This window comes from Hippoglossus stenolepis, chromosome 21, assembly GCF_022539355.2.
Source record: "Hippoglossus stenolepis isolate QCI-W04-F060 chromosome 21, HSTE1.2, whole genome shotgun sequence".
Classification (NCBI taxonomy): domain Eukaryota; kingdom Metazoa; phylum Chordata; class Actinopteri; order Pleuronectiformes; family Pleuronectidae; genus Hippoglossus; species Hippoglossus stenolepis.
In genome coordinates this window covers 4,696,737-4,709,592 of record NC_061503.1, presented here as the reverse complement: position 1 = coordinate 4,709,592, position 12,856 = coordinate 4,696,737, and the positions used below count along the sequence as shown (strand labels likewise).

General features: G+C 44.0%; 1 protein-coding gene across 5 annotated transcripts in view; it reads right to left on the bottom strand.

The window, feature by feature from the left end:
- Position 1: 1 nt before the first annotated feature.
- The window catches only part of itgb4 (integrin, beta 4), a 28,476-nt gene continuing 15,621 nt past the window's right edge, over positions 2–12,856 (bottom strand). For 4 of the 5 annotated variants that reach the window (XM_035145607.2, XM_035145609.2, XM_035145610.2 and 1 more), the window contains exons 25-42: positions 12,674–12,853; positions 12,352–12,500; positions 11,254–11,461; positions 10,838–11,155; positions 10,550–10,728; positions 10,258–10,438; positions 8,843–8,980; positions 8,574–8,756; positions 8,353–8,481; positions 5,879–6,046; positions 5,645–5,794; positions 5,077–5,211; positions 4,486–4,635; positions 4,153–4,341; positions 3,915–4,070; positions 3,643–3,807; positions 2,296–2,577; positions 2–2,207 (exon numbers count right to left, since the gene is read on the bottom strand). In XM_035145607.2, the coding sequence (XP_035001498.1) occupies positions 2,077–2,207; positions 2,296–2,577; positions 3,643–3,807; positions 3,915–4,070; positions 4,153–4,341; positions 4,486–4,635; positions 5,077–5,211; positions 5,645–5,794; positions 5,879–6,046; positions 8,353–8,481; positions 8,574–8,756; positions 8,843–8,980; positions 10,258–10,438; positions 10,550–10,728; positions 10,838–11,155; positions 11,254–11,461; positions 12,352–12,500; positions 12,674–12,853 (3,191 nt within the window). In that variant the 3' untranslated portion in view covers positions 2–2,076. The remainder of the gene's footprint in view (positions 2,208–2,295; positions 2,578–3,642; positions 3,808–3,914; positions 4,071–4,152; positions 4,342–4,485; positions 4,636–5,076; positions 5,212–5,644; positions 5,795–5,878; positions 6,047–8,352; positions 8,482–8,573; positions 8,757–8,842; positions 8,981–10,257; positions 10,439–10,549; positions 10,729–10,837; positions 11,156–11,253; positions 11,462–12,351; positions 12,501–12,673; positions 12,854–12,856) is intronic. The other variant, XM_035145613.2, reaches the window with a different exon arrangement.

Genomic DNA, 12,856 nt, shown 5'->3' with positions numbered 1-12,856 from the left:
GTTTTTGGTGAAATTCACTTATATGTATCTTTATTTCTTAACAAAAATCCTCTCAAAATGTTTTACAAAAGCATTTTCATCTAAATTCAAGCCCAAAACACAGTAGGACATGCATTGAAGCAAATACAATCTTTCTGTCTTTACATACCGTTTCTTTTAAAAACAAGCTCTCATTGAAATGTTAATCCACTCAAAATGCAAAATACAACGGTAAACACACAGGAAACATCATTAAACATCTGAAACGCAAAAGCATGTTGTATCAAATCGAGTTTTGAGATCATAACCATGCCCTTAGCTTGACAGTAGGAAATGAGCGTATAAGATCTTTCTATATTTGGCATTTAATTCATTTAAGTCAATCCGATTGGATAAAAATCTTTTCAAAAGTATGAAATATGCTGGGAGAAAGCTTTATCACATTTTAATATCATAAAAAATCTATGAACCAAGTCCCAAACACACCACCTCCGTGCTCTCCTCCCCTCAGGACAGCTGAAAATTTAATGTGTACAGCATCCGCCACAAACACGAAGCCAAACCTTCATGCAGGTCAGAAAGCTTTCAGACAAAACATGGGTTGAAGATTTGGCGAGTTCATCCTGAAAGAGTCAAAAAACACGTCGCTGATTGCACACAAAGCGTTTCTTACAGACGGGTGGGGGGGGACAGGAGACAAGCGGAGAAGGGTCACTTTGGATTAATGAACCGCAGTCAGATTACTGACCCATGCTGGGCTGTGTAAAGCCCCAGCGTGTGTTGGCAGATCTAAACTGACAGAAGGAGGGCAGTCTAACACAGAGGGATTCTCCTCCTGGAAGGAAAACGTGGGATGAAACAGTCTCAGGTGCAACAGTGAAAGTTGTAGAAATGTTACAATGAATGCAAAACAGTGGCCACAGTGTGTAACAGACATGCCAGAAGAACAAAACAGCCTCCTCTCCTTTTATTTACACTTGTATCAGTTGACTTTTGTTTTTTTTTGGTCGCATAATATCACACCCACACCCAAAATATAACTAACATATAGACAGAGAATCTCAGAGCACTTTCACAACTACTTGTTTAGGCTGGACTTTAGTCCATCTATACCGCATATCCTTTTAAAGGGCCAAAGGGTAAACTGGAGCCAATCCCAGTTGAGGTGGGGTTAACCCTGGATGGGTCGACAACATACAGAGACAAACAATCACTCACACTCATATTCACACCTATGGTCAATTTAAAGTCTCCAATTAACCTACTACCAATCTGCATGTCTTTGCATGTATTCTGATTGTGGGAGAACCCGGAGAAAACCCGCGTAAACATGGGGATAACATGCAAACACCACACAGAAAGATCCCGCCCGAACTGGGATTCGAACCATCTTGCTGTGGGGCTACAAGAACCAAAATAACAGGTCTGAAAATAAGTTGCCTCAGACCAGGGTCCAGATCTACAGACTGAAATTGAGTCAGACCAAAAGAGGTGGTCTCAGTCGAGTTCAAACTGAACCACGGTTCTGACCATTTGCGGTTTGAAAACACTTTTTTGGGTTGTTCAGACTTTCGGGCCAATTGCAGGACGTTGAAAGAGCATTAAACAAAAGAAGAAGAAAGTCGAAGCAGCTCACAGGATTGCTCATAGTTTTCCCTGTGATGATATAATGTTTGAACAACGAGGACGTTCATTTGGCGCATTCGAAGTGTAGTGTCAAGTACTGAGCCTCAAGTTGGTGATGCTGGTAGAAATACCATTAAATATTATTGGCGGTAACAAAATGAACTGGTTAATTTATTTTCTCCATTCAAATAGAAAGACTGCTACCTGCCGAACTGACAACACGCCCACGTCAGATGCACGTCCGACTACCAACCAATCAACGTCAAGTGACAGCCCACATAGGTGATGACGACAGGACGCATGCATGTCATACAGGCTATAGTGTCTTGCTAAATTACAATGTGAATCCAAGACTAAATGGATCAAATGTAAACTGTACAATGTAACAAAGACATGATGCTAGGTGTGAAAATGCACCGAGATTCCTGTTGGGACCTTTGGGTGTGAACTTGGGCACAGTTAAATAGAATCTTATGATTCATAAAACATCTTCTTTGTGACAGTTGTTCCTCCTATGAAGCCCCTCTCAACCACCTCCTTGGTGATCTGACGAGTCACCATGCCGCTGGTCTCCGAGTGCTGTGTGGTCATCATCATCCCCTCTGTTAGAAAGCAAAGCAGTGAACATGAGTCTTTGAATGGATGTCATCAATGGGAAGAACATAAAAGAAACTGGAGGTTTATTTGTACCTGAGAAGTAGGGGTCGTCGACCATGGTGTGTGAGATGTTGGTCCGTGTGCTGACTTCTGTTGGCATTTGGAAAACCTCCCTCATCGACATTGACTGGTTATTGTCGATGTGTGAGATGTTGGTCCGTGTGCTGACTTCTGTTGGCATTTGGAAACCCTCCCTCATCGACATTGACTGGTTATTGTCGATGTGTGAGATGTTGGTCCGTGTGCTGACTTCTGTTGGCATTTGGAAAACCTCCCTCATTGACATTGACTGGTTACTGTACTGAGACAGTGCACCTACAGAAAGTGAGGAAGTAAGGAAACACACACATTAGTGTCACCATATGTACTAAAGTATGAGAAAGTGATATAGGAAAGCTAAAATACAATAATGAATAGATTCAATGAGACAATGACAAAAATCTCAACCTTTATCTGTTTAATTGGCATTAGTTTTGGTATCTATGGTCCACAGAGGATTACTTATCTTGTTATTTTGTATTTTATATTTCATGGTTACAAGGCCATGCCTAACTTTCTCCTTGAGGGGATCACTGAATAATCATGACAAATGCTGGCCTGGTTTCTAAAAGAAAGTCCCGTTGAAATTCTTGGTTCCCAGAGAATGAATTTCAAGATTTTTCCCTCCACCTTCAAAAATAATCCTCAGATCAAATTCTACTGTAGTCAAAGAAAACATTAACCTCTCGACATCTTGACATCTGGTATTCGATGTCAGTATTAAAAAAAAGCCCGCAAAATCCGTAAAGTTGAGAAGCTCTGGTGTAGCCTGCTACCAGGCTGTCTTTGGCAGAAGTCTGAATATAATTGATTAATTATTAAAGTGCTTCTCATTGGGGGAACTGTTGGGTTTCACTACCATTTTTAAGGTCTCAACCTTACTATGTAATGTGCCTTGAGATAATGTATATTAAGATTTTTGTTGGATTTGTGGAACCCAGAAGATGAACCATTGACGTTTCTCTAATTCCAGCATCAGGCTAAAATGTCCACTAATACTGAGAAGGTGAATTTCTATTTTCACCACAACACATTCTTTCTTCTAGAATCCACTCTGGACCAAATATCAATGCTACACAGAAAACATACCATGGTTTAATAGGTAGATTGCCAATTTCATTCATGCTTCTAAGGGTATAGACCCTAATTTTTTAGAATCTTGTGATCTTTCCTCTGGTGTCTTTCTAATTAAAAGGTTTGCAATTTTAGTTCCGCTACCAATAGGAAAGACAACAGGGTGGTTTTAAATCTGTCCCCACTGTCATATTACTGGGTGCAATGAAGGATTCGGTCATTTATTTTCATTCATTTAAAAAGATTTGTCAGTCAATTTAATCTCACCTCCATCTTGAGATTCGATGGTGATGATGCCCTCCCTCTCTGGACCGAAGCCCTGTGTGGTTCGAGCCTGAACTTTGAACTTGTAGGGAATGTTCTCAGTCAGGTTGGGGACAGTGAGGCTGGTCTCAGCACTGTCGCCGTTCACCTGGAAGGAACGTGTGTCACCTGGAGAAAAACAAGAAACAGAGGTGATAGAAGCACGCACTTTCAAAACCTAGAAAAAGTTAAAAGGTGGCTTTGCAGTGGAAGTGTCGTCTTATTTTAATTCTCACTTCCACCGTGCAGCTGTTCGCAGGTGACCACGTAGCCCAGGATGTCTCCGTTGGGTTTGCGAGGTTTCTCCCAGCTGAGCTGCAGCGAATCGGGGCTCAGAGCAGTGAAGACCAAGGGGCCTGGAGCACTGGGGGTGCTCAGAGTGAATGGTGAGCCTGCAGTGAAAGAAGACGTCAGTATTCACATACAGACATAGTCATTGTTTTGCGGGGACACAAAGTTGAACAGAATCAGTACCTGGCATTGGGCTGAGGGGACTCTTGGGATCGACTGCAGACTCGATGGTGATGACTCCTTCTCTTTCCTGGCCCCAGCCCTCCTGGCTCTGAGCCTTCACCTTAAATAGGTAGGAGTGGTTGGGCAGCAGGTCCTGGATGATCACAGAGTTCTCTGCTGGGTTCGTCACGTTGATGCGCTTTGCATCACCTGAAGGAGAAGACACAGGTTTTTTAGAATTAACAATAAAGACCAAACTAAAAAACACCTTGATAAACTGTCTCCAATAGCCAGTACATGGACCACTGTCGCAGTAAAGTGTTCATTCTTTATCAATTGATGGTCATTATTTACCTCCACTGATCAGCTGGTAGAGGACACAGTAGCCAAGGAGTTCTTTCTCACAGTGGGGCTCCTGCCAGCTGACCTTGAGGGCAGTGGGACCCAGAGCGGAGAACACCAGTCTGCTGGGGGTGTCTGGGACCCCAGGGGAAAGTCGTTGATCTAACCGATGCCCGAGATAGACAAGTGTAAGAATACTGTTGGATATGATCACCGTGAATATATGTGGTGTGTCTCTGTTTACATTTACCCCAAGCTGTTTTTATTTTCTTGTCGATTACATTATCAACTATTTTCCCTGGAGAGAGTGATTGGAAATATCTCCTCATGCTCAATGAAATTTAAGAACCTTAAAGTTGCATTAACAGTTATTTTAGTCACTCAGAGGAACATACTGTGAACACTAGGGAGTTTAAATTACAGTAAAAACAAAAATACAAAACATCAAACTGTTTCTTTTTACAGACAGTGGCTGTCATTCTTAGTATCAAGAAACAACAAAGTATCAGAGAAGCAGGAATGAATATGACTAAAGAGGAGAGTTTTACACATCACACCCAGCATCACCTCCAGTGCCTTCATGCATGTATGCCGCAGACTTACCCTGGAGCACCCTGTCCAGACTATATAAGGCTTCGTTGACATCTGAAGACTGGGTCCTGGACCTGGAAACCTGAGGCAGGCTGTAGCTGAACTGACTCTGAGAGCTGCTCTGCATCCCAGTGTAGCCGAAACCACCTGATGGCGCATTGAGCAGGAGGGGAAAAGCAGGAGGAGGCGGAGAAGGTGGAGGAAGAGGAGGCCGGAATGATAAAGAAGAGAGAGAGAGCAAAGAAGAGGATGGATGTAGCGCAGTAGGATGGGGAGGAGGGCAGGTGGAGAGTGAAGTCAATAAGAGGTCAGAGGTCAAAGATGAGACAAGGGGAGGGAGGGAGAAACAGCGATAGTCAGCATAGCTCCTGCAAAGTCTGTGTGTATAAGCCTGTTGTGCAGCCAATAGCCCCGATCCTGCTAACAGATGTCCAAGCTAACAGCCTCATGCACTTGCAGTTTACCTGCTAAGGCATCATCAACATTGTATTCCAAAGTAAAACCTTTCTTAGACCAGACAGTTAACAGCGAATTCCTCTAAATGTACTTGCGTAACCCCCTGCTGACGTCTAAAGCTTACCCAGATCTGGAAATTTGCCCGACACATCTCCCATGACAATTGAGTCCCGGATGTTCTCTTCTGCGTATCCCCTGGACTCCGAGCGCTTCCTCATGATGACTTCCGATGTATGTACTCCACCCCCAATCATATCCATCCTGCGAGAGCCTCCTACAACCCCAGAGAAAGATTAGGGATAAAAAAAACTTGGTGTTTTGACCCAATTCTTATCAATGAATCCGGCATCCACCTCACCTGCTCCGGACATGTAGGTGGTGGATGTGTCTGTGGTGAAGGAGCCGCCTCCTGCTCTGTAGTTCGAGCTCAGGGTGGACATAGGAGAGGATGAAGCTGACAGGTTGCGTGTCGCTGATCCCCCCGGGAAAAGGAAGTTCTGATCCCACTTCCCATTCATCCCGAAATCTGTGAAACACGATAACAGTGGACGGAAACGTCATCGGACAGATTCTGGGAAATTCAGCAGTTAGCATTCTGCCATTCTGACTGGAACAACACAGTGTCGCTGATGTGAAGCACCCAAAACCAGGCTCAACTGGCCTATAGAGAGGAAGCAGCAGCGCTTTATGTCCTGTAGCTTTAGTCTGACTTGTGCCACAAACAGCAGTGCGCCATCTACAGGCAATGATAGTTACAGCTGCAGTTTTTCTTCTAGTAGGTGTTGAGATTTTTGGCCTGTTGGTGACATTAAAAGCTGCTTCAGACACGCACTGAACTTCGTATAATCTCCTGATGTGAAGCGTGATGTGAGAGCGCAAATGAAAACACATGACAATACGTTACATCCTGCGTCCTGCACCACGCCTCACCTGAATGCTGAGGAGATTTCTGTGTTGTTGTGAACACGTCTGAGCAGAAACTCTCTTGCTGTGTTTTTCATGTGTGAAAAGCAAACTCCAGAAAAAGTCTGGACCCAATTGTGAGGACATCCTTGGAAGTTCATATAAAAAAACGGCTTCAGTGAAAAGTTAGAGGATCAACCGAGTCATTAGGATTCAGTCTCTGGGTGCCAGAAATGTCTTTACTTGATTTCACGGCAATTGATCTGATAGTTATTCAATGAAAACTGCAGTGTTGCTGTTTTGCCTGTAGGTGGTGACATAAACATGTCTTCTCTTTCAGACGTAAACTGCTGCTGCTATAAGTTTGGAGGGTAAAAAACTCAACTCCTGCTGATTAAACAGCTCCATTGATAAAATGTATCGGAAGATCAAATCAAATACTGCTGCACTTAAAAGATCGTTACTGATACTGCCCTGCAGAGATGAAACTGTATTGAAGACAAGAACCCATTATGTCCCTACAACCACAACTAAGCCTACACACCAGACAAGCTGTCTCCAGATCACTACCTCCTCAGTGGGATGGAGAGAGGACAGACAGAGACAGGCACCGGGAAAAGCCTGGCCCCCGATCATCAACTGGAGATGGGACAGTTGATGCCAGTGCTCCTCTCTGGGCAGATGGCAGGAGGATAGATGGGATAGATGCCAACTGGGGGCCAAGGGGACAAGGAACGCAAGCCCGAAAAATTGAATGACTAGACAAATGATAATATGTCTGAGCAGATCAATCACAAAGGCAGAGAGACACATCTGTTGCCTTGCTGGGTTTGGCCGTGCACTAACAGCTGACATGCTCGCTCCCTGTCTGGCTATCTGCGGGTCTGATGGAGTGGTCTTCACCTGGCAGGGGTGTTTGGGTGTAGCTTGGGCGGGGGGCCTCATCTGAACTCGTCTCTGTGTCTGTGCTGAGGCGACTGCTGATGACGTCCACCTGCTTTTTCCACGACACCTTACGCAGATCTAGATTGGACCCCACCAACTTGACATATTTCCATCCTTGTATTTGGGGTCATAGGGTAGAAGCAGGGAGGCGGAGATGTATCAAGTTTTTTTTCTTTTAACGATACATTACTAATCAAAAAATAAAAGCTGTAACACATTCATCGGATACTGGATCACATAATGTATGCATACATGTATGATGTTTGAATAACAGAAATCCAAATGGGCTTTGTGGAGAGCAGCAACATCCACATTTGTCTTTGAGCCAAAACTAATAGCACAAACATGGCTGCAGAAAGCAGGAGTGTGACAGCAGATTTAGTGAGGGAAGGCGCTGCGGTTTGTGATCATAAAGCACTTTTACTGCAGATATCTACAGATGCATTGGAGGCAGATTTCGCCACTGGCTGGTTGGGGCGTTGCATGCCAGATGGAAGTGATATAAAAGAAATGCAGCGCCATGAGAAGGATGCCATTCCTGAGCATCTCGACTCTTCCAGCTTTTACTTAACGTCACGCTTGTGAAATGGAGGAAGGATATTAATATCAGCCTCTGCAGGCTTTTCACTCAGAAACACAGACATGTTAAAAAGGTGCCAGTAGAGAGCAGGTGAGGCCTTCTCAGTTTCATCTTAGGGGAAGATGGATGACTTCCTACAACACAGATTGGTCAAACACTTCACAGCAATGTCCACTTCCCCTCCTCCTGACAGGGCGATGACACCTCAGCACATATGGTATAAGTACAAAGCAAGATGCCTGAGACAGAGGCTGTGAAGTAAAATAATTGGATCCATATCACAGTGATAGCTCACAGTCTGGAAGCCTGGTGGTCACATGCAGCTTGACAGAGCCAAAAATGCATCAATCAATGAGCTTACACTGTTGGAGGAGTAACTTGTGGTCTTAGCTCTAGGTACCCACCATCACCAGAGACGCTGGGAGTCTTGGAGCCTCCAGGGGACTTCATCACCTCGTTGCTGTACATCAGGTAGCCGTCGTACTCGTCTCCTGCCTCTGCATCCACAATAGGGATGTCTGGAATAATGGGAACTAGGGACAAAAAGAGAGAGAATTCAATCTCTTCCCAGGAAAACACGACCTCACTGTGATGCAGTGTGCAGATGTGTTTGCCCTGGACTTACTGGACAGTGGTCTGGTAGGCTGTGATGCAAGGTTGATGGAAGCATCTCTGAAGGGACCCCAGCCCACACTATTCTTGGCACGGACCTTGTACTGGTAGGTTTGGGCGCTCTGAAGGTTCTCGATCAACAGCATTCGTTTCTTGGGGTTGTCGATCTTTACTTTCTTGGCGGCGCCCACCGGCTCTGTAAAAAGAAGGAAGTTGTAGAACATGATGGAAATTCCATAATGCAACCACGTTTTTATTAAAAAGTGGGATTCAGCGTCTTACTCAGGTTATCATCGATGGGTGTGTAGATGACCTCGTAGGCTGTGATGTTGCCGTTTGTCTCTGCGGGCTCCCCCCAGCTGACCTGAGTGACAGTCCGGCTGATGACGTTAAAGGCCAAACGTCCTGGTTCACCAGGCACTGGAGGAGAATGAATCAAACTTATAACACCAGTGTTAACTAGGTCGAGGTTTTGTAATTAAGCTGATACAATAGCCAGTATCTGTAAATGTTAATGAAAGAGTAAAAGCTGTAATAATGGAATGTGGTTCACATACCAACATTGATAAAATGTTGTCTAACTATGATGTCAACCGGAAATGTTTGACATGAAATTAAATTAAATACCTCAATTACAAAATGTTGTAAATTGAATAAATTACCTGATAACAGCTTGGTTAGAATAATTAGATATTTCACTCCACTCATTTACAAACTGTGTGAATACAAATTATGTTTACAAACTACTTGCACCAATCCCCACCCATGTTTAGAAATGTTTTTGTGTAAACAATTTTACTAACAAAAACATTTGGAATTGGTCCAGTGAATTGACATGACGACAGTGGCTACTAAGTAATCTTAAGGGGCAACTGTGACACACCACAAAATGTCCACTAAAAATGTATTTTTACTAATAAAAGACTCAAATTGTTATTCTGGGTTTCTGCTAAAATTCTGGCAACATAACTCGTCTCGCTCAACAAGAAGTTTCACTCTCAACCATGCAGCAGCTTGTTGTCTCTTTCTCTGTTCTCGTTAGCACTTCAATGTTTCGTCCATACACTAAAGCTCAAACCATTGGGACGGCCATCTGCGTCGAAGGCTTCTACGTCATTGTCCACGTCAGAAAAAGATACAGCCATGATAGTTTCTGTCTTTAAAATACAAACTGCTCTCTCCAACTCTTTCTCTGACGCTCATGAGACTTGACAGTGAGACTTCTCGTTGAGAGAAATATGTGTGATGTTGCCAGACTCTTAGCAAAGACCCAGAATAACAATTTGAGCCTTTCATTGGTGAAAAAAAACCCTCCTTGCAGACATTTCTTGGACTGTCACAACTACCCCATAAGATTAAATTGTAGCCATTGCTGCTGTGTCGTGGCTGCCGGTGTAGATGATTTACTGGTCCAATTCTCAACGTTTTGGTAAATACCATTCATTTACACACCCACATTTACAAATTTAGGGCCCAGGTAAAAATAAATGTGCACAAAAAATTGATTAAACAAGCCAGAAGCTACTAAAACTATATGCTCAAATCTAGCAATGGATTTATGAATAGCTGGTGCAACCCAGTCTAACTAGATAAATTGCAAAAAAAATTCAATTTACTAGATATGTTTAATTTGGTTTTATCTGAAGCAGTTAACCTGCTTGTAGCTCCTTTAATGAACAGCATCTAACTGTGATTACCGTCTTCCAGGGTCTGACAGGCAATCATGTCTGTATTGTAGCCTTCTCCCATTGAATTATAGGCGCACACTCGCATCTCGTAGTCGCAATAGGGGTAGAGGTTGGTCAACTCAGCTTGAGGCGTCTTCACATCCAAGACCTGGGCGTCTTTCTCTGGGTCGCCGTAAATCCAGTACTTCACCTAAAAAAACAAGGTAAGAGTATAGAGACAGTACTTGAGAAATAGAGTGGCTCTTGGAAATGATACTAATTCATTCAAGTTGTAGCTTCTGTTCGTGTTGATTTTATGTACCTTGTAACCCATTGGGTTACCAGGTGGTGGGTCCCAGTTCAGGTGAATATTTCTGGGTCCAGTTGCTTTGGCTTCAGGGTTTCCTGGAGCGAGAAGGAGACCACCAGGGGGCAAGCCTTTCGTGCCGGCGGAGTTCTTCTGCAACATGTTGGCGATCCCAGGACTTGATGGAAGGAGAGCTGAAACAATCAAATCAACTGTTTTAGAGTTTCCTTCTCTCATCATGTAATATCTGAAATCACACCACCAGAAACAATTTTCATTTGATCTCTCTACATTGTGTCTTACCTTCTTCTGTGACATTGACAAGGGTGGTCTTCCTCTCTCCAATAGAAGCATTGCTACTTGGGTCGAACAGCTCCAGATGGAAAGTCTCAGGCTGGATTGGACCAGGATGGTTTTGCGGGTCGATCACTATGTTCTTCTCTGTTTCTCCAGGACCAAACTTCAGAAGGCCAGAGAGATCGAAGCGCTGGGCCTTCTTTGTACGCCATTTCACTGTGGCGGGGCTATCCGGGTTTCGAGTACGCACCACAGGAATGGTGTAGGTCGGGTCAAATGTGGAGAAGTTCTGGGTGCCCTTTTTGAACATCATCACGCTGGGCTCTAGATAAAATAAGATATTGTCAAGTGATAGATGAAACCTTTGCATTCAATGCTTTGATTGGGTGTGATGAATGTGAAAAGTCTTGGCGAAAAGTCACCTGGCTGGTCTGCGATGGTGACAGTAGTTCTCGGGTAGCGCCCCAGCTTCGCTCCCTGCCGTGGGTTACTGAGGTCCATGACAAACTGCTTGACCTGTTTGTCTTCGAGGAGGCCATCTTTCTCAACCAGCTCCAGCAGACGAACAGGAACTGTCTTCTGGGTCTCACCAGGAACATAGGTCAGGTCTCCTTCCACAGTTATATAGTCCTAAAATACATAGGATCAACAGGTTAGAAGAACAGTCATGAAGCAGAACTGTATCTCATCGACAAGTCGGTGCAAATTGGCCGCAGCCTCTGATGACCCCTTCCCTTGGCAAAGCATCAATATTATTTGACCCTGGGTTGACTTGCACCGCAAGATCTCCACAGTGCTGTGTCAGCAGTGGATAATGGTCAGATTGCACCCATTACTACTGTGCTATAGGTGGAAAAAGATCTGGCATGTGTTTATTTATTTAACCAATCACTATCTGGGGCAGCACTAAGCCCTGGATACAAAGACGCTACAAATGCAAAACAGAGCCAGAGGGGAAACTTGTTATGTTGGAACATTTGCACGAAGGCAGGCATCACTGTCACAATGTGTTTTAGCAAGGAACAATTTTCTAAATATATTCAGTGAAGTGTGGCTTCGCTTTAAGCTATAGAGCTAAGAGTAAACAAGGAATGACTTATATATGCTCCTCACTGAATAAGGGACTGTGTATGGAGGTCAGACATGTAATCCGCCCCTCTGTGTAAATTGTGGCCCCTTTATAGCCCCTGATTTAGAAAAATCCTAGACCCGCCATTGTTGCAGAATCCAAATCTTCATGTGAAAACATGCAATTTAGAGCTACGGTGCTAGCTTAGAGGTTTTGGTTGAAAAAAGGTAGTAGGCTGGAAGCCGGAGAGGAGCCACTTGAAATAGGCAGCCAATGGTAGATTTATATCCACAGGGTAGATCCAGGGTAGAAATAACCATCATGTATAAAAGCTCAAGTATTGGACCACTTTCAAAGGCACATAGGGGCATGATCCACTTGAGAAAACAAGACAATCCAAAATGTAGACACAAAGACACCAATACATTTAGAGCAGTGATCATCAGCTCACCTTTTTGTCCTTGGCTGTGAGATCCCGTGAGCGGTATGTGACCTGTGTTCGTCCATCCTCAATGATCTCCCTGCTGATTGGAATGTTGGCCACTCCATCCTGTCTGCTGTATGTGTAGGCCGGCTGGAGGAACGAGAACACACTGGTGGCTGCGGAGAAAGAAAAGATTCTTCATCAACAAGCAAAGATTTCACACTTTTCATTGTTTTAAGTCAGAGGTGTTCTTTTAAGTCCCTCATCTCATTCTCTTTGATTGAAACGTCACAGGGGGAAAGAAATGGGATTTTTCAAGTACAAATACATTAGGTCCGAGATTCCGCACCATGCTCTTTGATGATGGTGATGTTGACCAAACGTTTTCCGATCTCAGCAATGCCTAGCGGCACATCCGCAGCCTCCACAAGCAGCTGCTTCTTGTCATCGTCTTCTTCTTTGACAAAGAGCGGCACATGAACGTCTACTGACTCCACACCTTCCTGGAACTCGATGGCTCCCGAAGCCTCTG